This window comes from Ictidomys tridecemlineatus, chromosome 10 (genome assembly GCF_052094955.1).
Source record: "Ictidomys tridecemlineatus isolate mIctTri1 chromosome 10, mIctTri1.hap1, whole genome shotgun sequence".
Taxonomy (NCBI): Eukaryota; Metazoa; Chordata; class Mammalia; order Rodentia; family Sciuridae; genus Ictidomys; species Ictidomys tridecemlineatus.
This window is the reverse complement of record NC_135486.1, coordinates 92,600,161-92,608,988: the sequence shown is the minus strand read 5'-3', so window position 1 is coordinate 92,608,988 and position 8,828 is coordinate 92,600,161. Positions and strand designations below refer to the sequence as shown.

Sequence of the window (8,828 nt, the reverse complement as noted above, 5' to 3'; positions counted from 1 at the left end):
ACCCATTTAACAAGATCACAAAAACAAATACAATATTTTATCACATGACTCGGGAGAGGTTTTTAGATAGATCATACAAAAATTTTTTTTTGTTCCTAAGGAAGGCAATCTGTAAATTGTAAATGCAATCCTAGGAAAAAGAATCTTGGTCACAAATCATCCACTTTCAAATAATGGCGACGAAAAATAAAAAGCGTATGTTGGGAAAGGGGATGTGCTGGTATGGTAAGGAATAGAAAGTTATGAAATGAAAAAAATATATATGCCACAGGAAATATTGGATTCAGTTGATTTTTTTTAAAAATGAGGTATAGGAGTATGACAGCAAAAGAAAAAAAACAAAAAATTAAGAACCAAAATGCACATTTCCAATGGAAAAATCTCTAAACCTCTTATAGTTTTCTTTATTAGACATTTCATATACAGCAGTTAATCTAGAAAAATACATTTAAAAAAATTTTCAACAGACCATGCTCCCTGTAACAAAACCTTCCAAACCCTGTTTCATTATACAAATCAATTACATTAGTAATGTAAAAAGAAATTCTCAAATTTAGCAATGTTATTTTCCAACCAAGATTCACCTAATTTACACATGAGTTTCCACTATTCAAACTGGAGAGTTAGAATTCTGTAATAAATTTTTCTAATGTAGTCTGTACATATTAAATAACCTAAAAGGTTCCTCTTGTAGTGCATTTACCATTTAGCAAGTCTTTTCAGTATTTTTCCAGTACCATTCGCATTACAGTGATCTGCCTGTAAATGTTATTAAAATCTAAAAGTGCACACAGTTATCGTTCCCAAATAATGGTCTACTTCCGGAGGAAACCTAATATTCACAGAAAGATTATCTATATCATGATTACAAATGTAGGGTTAGCATGTATTCTGAGACTATACAACACAATTATATACATAAGCTAAAGGACATCTTTAGCCCATATTTACATCAAATAATGTCTGTTTCCACAGGGTCATACCAAGAATTCAATATGGCACTAGATATAATTAGGATTGTTAGCTACAATTCAGTATGGTGAGGCAGTCCAAAATACCCTGAACTGACTTATGCTAAATGAAACTCCAGTATATCACAGTGTTTTAAGCAATATTAGTGTGCTGCCAAACAAGTAACTAAGATACCCAGTAAGGATGCTGTGCAACACAGGAAAAGACAGCAAGCCTTCATTGAGGGACTATATCTGAGTTAAAATTAATTTTAATATTTAGACTGCCACTGCATGCAGAAACCCTGAAAAAGAAATACACAGGTTTCAAAATGGATATACTTCATTTTGTTTTAAATGCCCAAGAGTGTCTTTAAAATAACTCCCTAGTAAGTATTATTCTACCAAGTGAAGAACTTAAGGTCATGAGAAGAAATTCTACATTATCCAGTTTGATGGGGAAAAAAAGTAGTTTTTCTTACCAAATTATCCAGTGTATTTGACTGGTTATTAACGTTTCATTTTTACTAAAATTCAGAGTATTAAATGCAATTAATCAAGATAAAATGAATCCAAAATTACACACAGTTATATCACCTTGCAACAAAGCAGCAAACATGAGGGTCTAACAGGCATCTTCGCTCTGCCACTTCCCTTCTGATCCCTCAAAAAAGTGCAAAATCAAAGAGTCACTGCTTGGTCCAAAAATAAAATACATTGTGTATAAAGATGTGAAATTTGATGGAATCCAGCTTCTATTCCACAGGTTGTCTTCCACAAAATCAACGTCCAAAGATGGAATTTAATTCTAGAAGAATTAATTCTACAATCTGATTTTGGTAAACAGTATGAACTGCTATATTACCAGTCTCTTTCTCTGGCTTTAATAGAGTGGGACCAAAAACAATTGCTATACTTTGATAGGTCATCCGGTTTTTTTCTCCATTTTCTATAACTCTAAGGGGGAAAAGAAAAGTTGTTAAAATAAAATATGAGGGGAAAATTTCAAACTGTATTACAAACCTAACACTCTGCATTTAAAAAAGAGAAATAATGCTCACTTTCCTAGGTTGACACACAAACTATTTCACCAAGTAGAATTCAGTGTGAATGTCACATGAAGCTTGTTTTTGGATAACACAGCTGAACTGGATTATTATACATACTGTAACAAACTTCAAGTGTTTGTTCAAGTACGATATTTTAATTTCTTTTTTTTTTGTTTGCTTTTTGGGTAGTGGAGATTTAACCCAGGGGTGCTTTAACCCAGTGAACCATTATCCCAGCCCTTTAAAAAAAATTTTTTTTTTTTTTTTTAAATTTTGAAACAGGGTCATCTCACTAAGTTGGTCAGTGCCTCACTAAATTGCTGAAGCTGTCCTCAAACTTGCAATCTTCCTGCCTCAGCCTCTCGAGTTGCTAGATTGCAGGTGTGTGTGTCACTGTGCCTAGAGCTTTAATTTTGAAATAGGACACAGATGTAAATACGTTATAATTCAGGCAATAATTTATCTCCTAGGTTGATGGGGAAAAACTTTCATGAAGGCACAGAGATTAAAACTCAGTTTTATGTTATTTTAAAAAAAAAATCTGAGATAATTTTAGTATTCTAATGTTCTTTTTATAAGATGATGATGGCTTTCTTTTAGGGTAATAATATTATACCTCACTTAATAATCAATCTCACCTTCAAATTTATTAACTTTAAAATACCTACCATGCACAAAGCATTATATAAATGCTTTAAATGAAGTATCTACTTTAATATAGTCTTCATACCAAATCATTTTACCTATGAGGAATTACACTAAAAGAATTATCTTTTTCCCAGTTACAAAGAAAGTTATGGCATAGGTATAATCCAATTCTGGGTCTGACCCTGTGTGTGACCCTCCTAACTGTGCAGTTCTCTTACCTTCTGAGGTGTCTAAAAAGAATCTGCATTGTATCTTGATTTGGCTTTGGCAACTGTCTGATCAGGTCCTTAACAGCAGCAACACGCTGTCTTGGTTCTTGTTCTGAAAAAGAGATAACATCTAGATATTTTGCAGCAAATTCTTATGAAACTGAAAGCAAGAACCTATTTTGGAAGCTCATATTTGGTAATACACAGTGACATCTGGTGGTCACATTTAAATTTTTTTGAGCAAAACAATCCATTAAAAAAAACTCGTTTAAAATATTGTACAAACAGAATGTGGTAGCTTAATCTGTGCAAAATACTTTCAGAAAGAAACAGTTAAAATTATATACTTACTAATTGCATTAACAAAATCATTAAAATGATTAAATGTAAAAAGAGGTTCTGGTAATTCTCGAAAAAACATTTTGAGGGCTCCAGTGATGACATGAATGTCTTCCCATTTACTATCATTCAAGTCCAATTTCTCATCTAAAAAACAGTAGGAAGAAGACATTTAAAAAAAATTACTTTAAACCAATTCTAAACATTATGAGTGATGCTTTGGAATATAATATGGAGTATAATCTTTTACCATGATTGACTGCAAATCTTAGCTTCTGGACCACTGCAAGGTTGCCACTCACTCTGTAGATTCCGTCAACATCCAAACCTACGGAATAATACTAATTACTTATGTTTAAAGTACTTACTTGCTGCCAAGCATAAAGACACATGCCTGTAATTCCAACAATTCAGGAGGCTAAGGCAAGAGGACCACAGTTTGAGGACAGCCTCAGCAACTTAGTGAGGCCCGAAGCAACTTAGCAAGACCCTGTCTCAAAAAATAAAAAGGTCTGGGGATGTAGCTCAATGGTAAAGCACCTCTGGGTTCAATCTTCAAATAAATAAAGAATTTGCCTCTTCTAAAGATGCTTGCATGTCTTTTTTTTTTTTTCCCTTTCCCCTCAGATGGGGTCTCACAATGTTGCACAGGCTGCTCTTGAACCTGTGAACTCAAGTGATCCTCCTGTTTCTGCTTCTGGAGTAGGTGGGACTACAGAATACCACCACGGTTGGCTTAAAAATTCTTATTCATTAGCATCAGCTTAAAATCAAATGGACAAATACTCTCTTCCTCTAAATGACTTTTTATAGACTCTGGCAGAGGGAGAAAGATGAATTCTGTTTAATAAGCAGCAATAATTCTACTTTGTTTATCATGTAGAATGTGGCTTAGCTCAAAGAAGCATCTCACTAAGCTTCAAATACTAACAATTTAAGATAAAATTTTGCAAACACCTGGGGATAGTTCAAAAAGTAAAGGAAGCCAAATAAAATTAACTCATTCACTTTTTTGCACATGATTATAATGTAAATGCACATACTAAAGACCACTCTTCAAAGTGTATGTCATATTAAATGCTTATAATAAACTTAATACAAGCTAATAATGAAACCAATGATTCTACAGAAATAAGTAATTTTGTATAGTTTATTATTTTCTTTAAAAATTTTTTTGTTTTAATTAGTTATACATGACAGTAGAATGCATTTATGTACTTTGACATACATGCATATTGCATACTACAGTCCTTCTGTCCTCTCATCCACCATTTGAAATTATAAATTGTTTTAGCAAATATTCTGTTTGTACTATAGATAGTTACTGAACTTTCATTTTGGTTTAATACGAGAAAGCAGTAGATGCTCTAGTGGGAGCTATTAGGTTTAAGGCTGTATATTGTGTACACTGGGTGCTGATGGTCTCACCATAAAGGCAAAGCCCTGGAAACCTAAAGGGACATCATAGGACTACAAGGTAGAATTTATTCTGCCTTAGATCCACAGTTTTAGATGGGAAAACACACTAACAATATGAAAAAACAAGAGAATAAAGTGTCCCAAACAAACCAAGATGCTGCAACAACAGAAGCCACTGATAACATAGAAGAAATGTCCAAGGAGGAGTTCAGATTGTATATAGTTAAGTTGATATTATTTTCTTTTATATATGAACAGAATCATTTGAAATTCACAAAATTAACTTGTAGGTATTCATTAAACAATAATGCTATATAACAGGTTTAACAAAGCATATTAGCCAATGTGCTACATTCACTTAGTTTAAAATAAAGGCAAGTATGGATCTCACTAAGTAACTTAGGGTCTTGCTAGGTTGCTAAGGATGACCTGTCAAAGCCACTTCTTTACTGGTAAGCTTTCACTACAAAAGCTAACTATAATTCAGGGGCTTGTTATGGATGAGCTGCTTCCAAGTACACCAGTTATTTGATTTATTATAAAGTAATGTGGGGTCTCCCTTGTCATGTTGACAAGAACAGTCAATGAGACAAGGACAAGACAACCAGCAAAAGCTATAAATCAAATTACACAAAGTGTTTTAACTGTACAAAATGTTTCTGATCATATACAGATAAAGTTAATGTGATTATACTATCAACATACTGTAGATTCATATAAAACCAGCATAAATACTATAAATGTTAAAACAAATCAGTTTGTCTTATTTTCAGGAAATGACACAATGTCATTTAGTTACTTCATAGTTGATTTAACAGTTTTTAAATGTCATCTTATTATTATAAAACAGAAGAAACAGTAAATATAATCTCCTCAGATCTTTAACACTGCCACATCATTACTTAGTTTCACAATCACAACCTTCTTCATTTTTAGCAAACGGCAACTCCAAAGAGGCTTCAAAGAATGCCATATACTTAATTAATCTCAACATATTAAACATTCAATAGATGCCTGCAGAGGTCCTAAACTGAAACAGGTGCCAGCATGTAAGTGCTTTGTAAACAAAATGCTTTTCTTAACATCTTAGGACCATAAGGAAAACTTTTGGTTACTTCACTCAAAATCATAAACAAACATCCTAGGGATTTTGATGATGAAACAATGAGTTTATTTGCTTTGTGTGGAAAAAAAAAAAAAAAGAAAATCATTCTCTTACCGTGTTCTTCAACATGTTCAATGCATAACTTCACAAACTTTGGCACTGTGCCATTCTCTCTCTGACACAGATTAGCAAGATTGGATCCAAACACCTGATCTGAAAGAGATTTATTTTTAAGATGAACTCTTGATAAAATTTAGTTCAGGAGATCACTAAACTATTCAGAGTGCAATGGAACATACCCAGTGTACCCCAAACATCACTTACCAAGACCTGGGCCTTATTTGATATAGAGGTACCCTGCCTACTTCCTTAATTTCACTTCAAATAATGCTTCTTCACTAAAATTCCATTAACACCACAACCCATTTTTGCCTGAAAGCCTTTATATTTTCTACTCCTTTTGCAGAGAACCAGTCCCCCTACCTCCGCCACCTCCTCCTACTGCTGCTTCCCTATTTATTTGGTTCCTTCTCTTTACTCTTGATCTCAAGCTAAAATATCACTCCTTTATCTAAGATAAATCAATTTCACTCACTTTCTTTTATTATTATGTTAATTTCACAGTATTCATCACCAAATAATTCAAATAATCCTGTCCACCTCACATTTGAGTGTAAGTTCTCTGAGGGTAAGAACTTGTAGTTCTTAAACACCAATAGGTATTCAAAGCACCCAGTCTCATGCCTTTTTAAAATATTCAAATATTTATTAACTATCAAAACATGCATATGCATATCTAACATGTGATTCCAAAAAATACATTTCAAAAGCTGTTTATCTTTTACCCTAATAGCTTAGAAATTCCACATTAGTGCTAAACATTCGGGGAAAACAAACAAAATATCTCAAGGGATGAATAACAACCATAAAGTGACAATGGTTTATATTTCTCAATGAAAAGGGCCTGACAAACAAATTAACAGCTCTTTCTATTAACTTACTTGTCAGGCTTTGTTTTTTAAAGGTGTTATGAGAATGGAAGACAAACAACAAAGAAGAGAAGTACTTGTTTGTTTTTTTCCCTCCTACTTTGTTAGTGACTATTTACTCAAAATTTCTAATTTCTGGTCTTCAGATTTCAAAACTAAAGCTCTTCAATGTTATGACTTCTAAGTAGGGGCCATGCATTGCAACTGCATTGCTCCTCTGATAAAAGGTTTCTAAAAATTTAGTTTCTCATTTGTGTCTGTTCAATGTTTTAAGGTAAACTTTACATGTATGTTTAAAAAATTAACTTTAATTACTCAAATATTTTTTAATCGTTGCACTTGAAAACTATAAATTAAAGAATGAAAACATTTTTCCTGCTTGGAAATTTTAGTTTTTTATTTGAAATGTCTCATTTTCAAATTTTTTTTTTTTTTCATTTTGGTACTGGGGATTGAACCCAGGGGTGCTTAACCACTGAGTCACACCCCCAGCTCCTTTTTTGTATGTTGTATAGAGACAGGATCCCAATGAGTTGCTGAGACGGCTTTGAACTTGTGACCCTCCTGCCTCAGTCTCCAGAGCTGCTGGGATTACAGGTGTGTGACACCATGCATGGCCCACTTCTGATTTTTACCAACATTCATTATTATAAATATTACTTCCCATACCTACCTTTAATATAACCTTTTTCACGAACAGCTTGCAAAGTAGGGCGTCGTATAAGAAACTTCTTTAAGTTTTTCTTGGTTTTTTTCTGTTCTGAGGAATCTATGCTAGATACTTTCATGGCTTAAGACAAACAGATATTAAACATTTCATAAGATAACAAACTTCTGAAAATCTTTCCACAGAGCATTCAAAACATAACTCCACATGTCAAAAACACAGTACAAATTCAATTATTCTATCTTTTACATAGTTTAAGTAAGTGAAGAATCAAATTAACATAGACCCAATTTTAAGAAAAATGTTTCCTTTTTATCACTAAAAACTGATCTCAACTGTACTTTCTTTAGTAAATGTGCTATGACATCTCTGATATTCTAATTTATACTTGTTAATTCATAAATAATTCTACTGATCTTTTTTGACTCACTAATAGGTTTGGAAGATGAAATATCTACACACACAAATCCATAAAATATAAGACAAACAAAAATTAGGAATCTGGATAATATACTTTAAGCTAACTCTCATCATGATTATTTGTACTCAAAAAACAAGAGTCCCCAGAAAATGTTCTTCATTACCTTTGGTGCTAATGTATCGGGACAACAAAAATTTGAAAATAATTACATTTGGAGAAAGCTCCCTTTGATTTTCATGAAACACCTCCTCCCCTGCCCCACCCCCACCTTTCTTTCCCCTTTTCCTCTCTAGCTTCTATATATTCTACCCTTGACCTTTTGGGTTTGGTTTATTTCACTCACTTAACATAATATTCTCAAGATCCATCTACTTTTCTGCAAATGACATGATTTCATTCTTCTTTATAGCTTCTTTACACAAAACACCATTGTGCATATGCATATGTATGTCACATTTTCTTTACCCCTTCATCTGCTGATGGACACCTAGGCTGATTCCATAGTTTGGCTACTGTGAACCGTGCTGCTATAAGCATGGGTATGCACTGTAGTAGGATGACCTTAATTCTTTAGAATAAATGCTGAGGAGAGGTACAGGTGGGGGTTATATGGTGACTCCATTCCTAGTCTCTTGAGGAATCTCCATACTGATTTCCATAGTGGTCATGCCAAATTACAATCCCACAAACAGTATAACAGTGTTCTCTTTTCTCCACATCCTCTCCAGTATTTATTATTGTTTGTATTCTTGATGACTGTCATTCTGACCTGTGTTGAGATGAAATCTCCATGTAGTTTTGATTTTTAATGACATATTTAATAACATACTTCTCAAGGGTCAGCATTAGAAAGTGCTTTTCTTAAAATTCTGGCTCAAGTTTTGTTCTTTCTGTATGATCTGGAGAAATGAGTGTTTGTACCTGTGTACCAGCACAGACATATCCTAGTCCAGAGATGGCTTCCTGTGTCTAGTGGGAATGGAATTATGGCACATATCCCATGACTTTGAATTTCCTAAAGTAGAAGATTCT

General features: G+C 33.4%; 1 protein-coding gene across 7 annotated transcripts in view; it reads right to left on the bottom strand.

The window, feature by feature from the left end:
- Window positions 1-365: 365 nt before the first annotated feature.
- Arhgap12 (Rho GTPase activating protein 12) overlaps window positions 366-8,828 on the bottom strand; it is a 114,936-nt gene continuing 106,473 nt past the window's right edge. For all 7 annotated transcript variants that reach the window (XM_078023436.1, XM_078023435.1, XM_078023438.1 and 4 more), the window contains 6 exons: window positions 7,382-7,498; window positions 5,834-5,932; window positions 3,446-3,523; window positions 3,208-3,342; window positions 2,866-2,968; window positions 366-1,907 (listed from right to left, as the gene is read on the bottom strand). In XM_078023436.1, coding sequence (XP_077879562.1) covers window positions 1,733-1,907; window positions 2,866-2,968; window positions 3,208-3,342; window positions 3,446-3,523; window positions 5,834-5,932; window positions 7,382-7,498 — 707 coding nt within the window. In that variant the 3' untranslated portion in view covers window positions 366-1,732. The remainder of the gene's footprint in view (window positions 1,908-2,865; window positions 2,969-3,207; window positions 3,343-3,445; window positions 3,524-5,833; window positions 5,933-7,381; window positions 7,499-8,828) is intronic.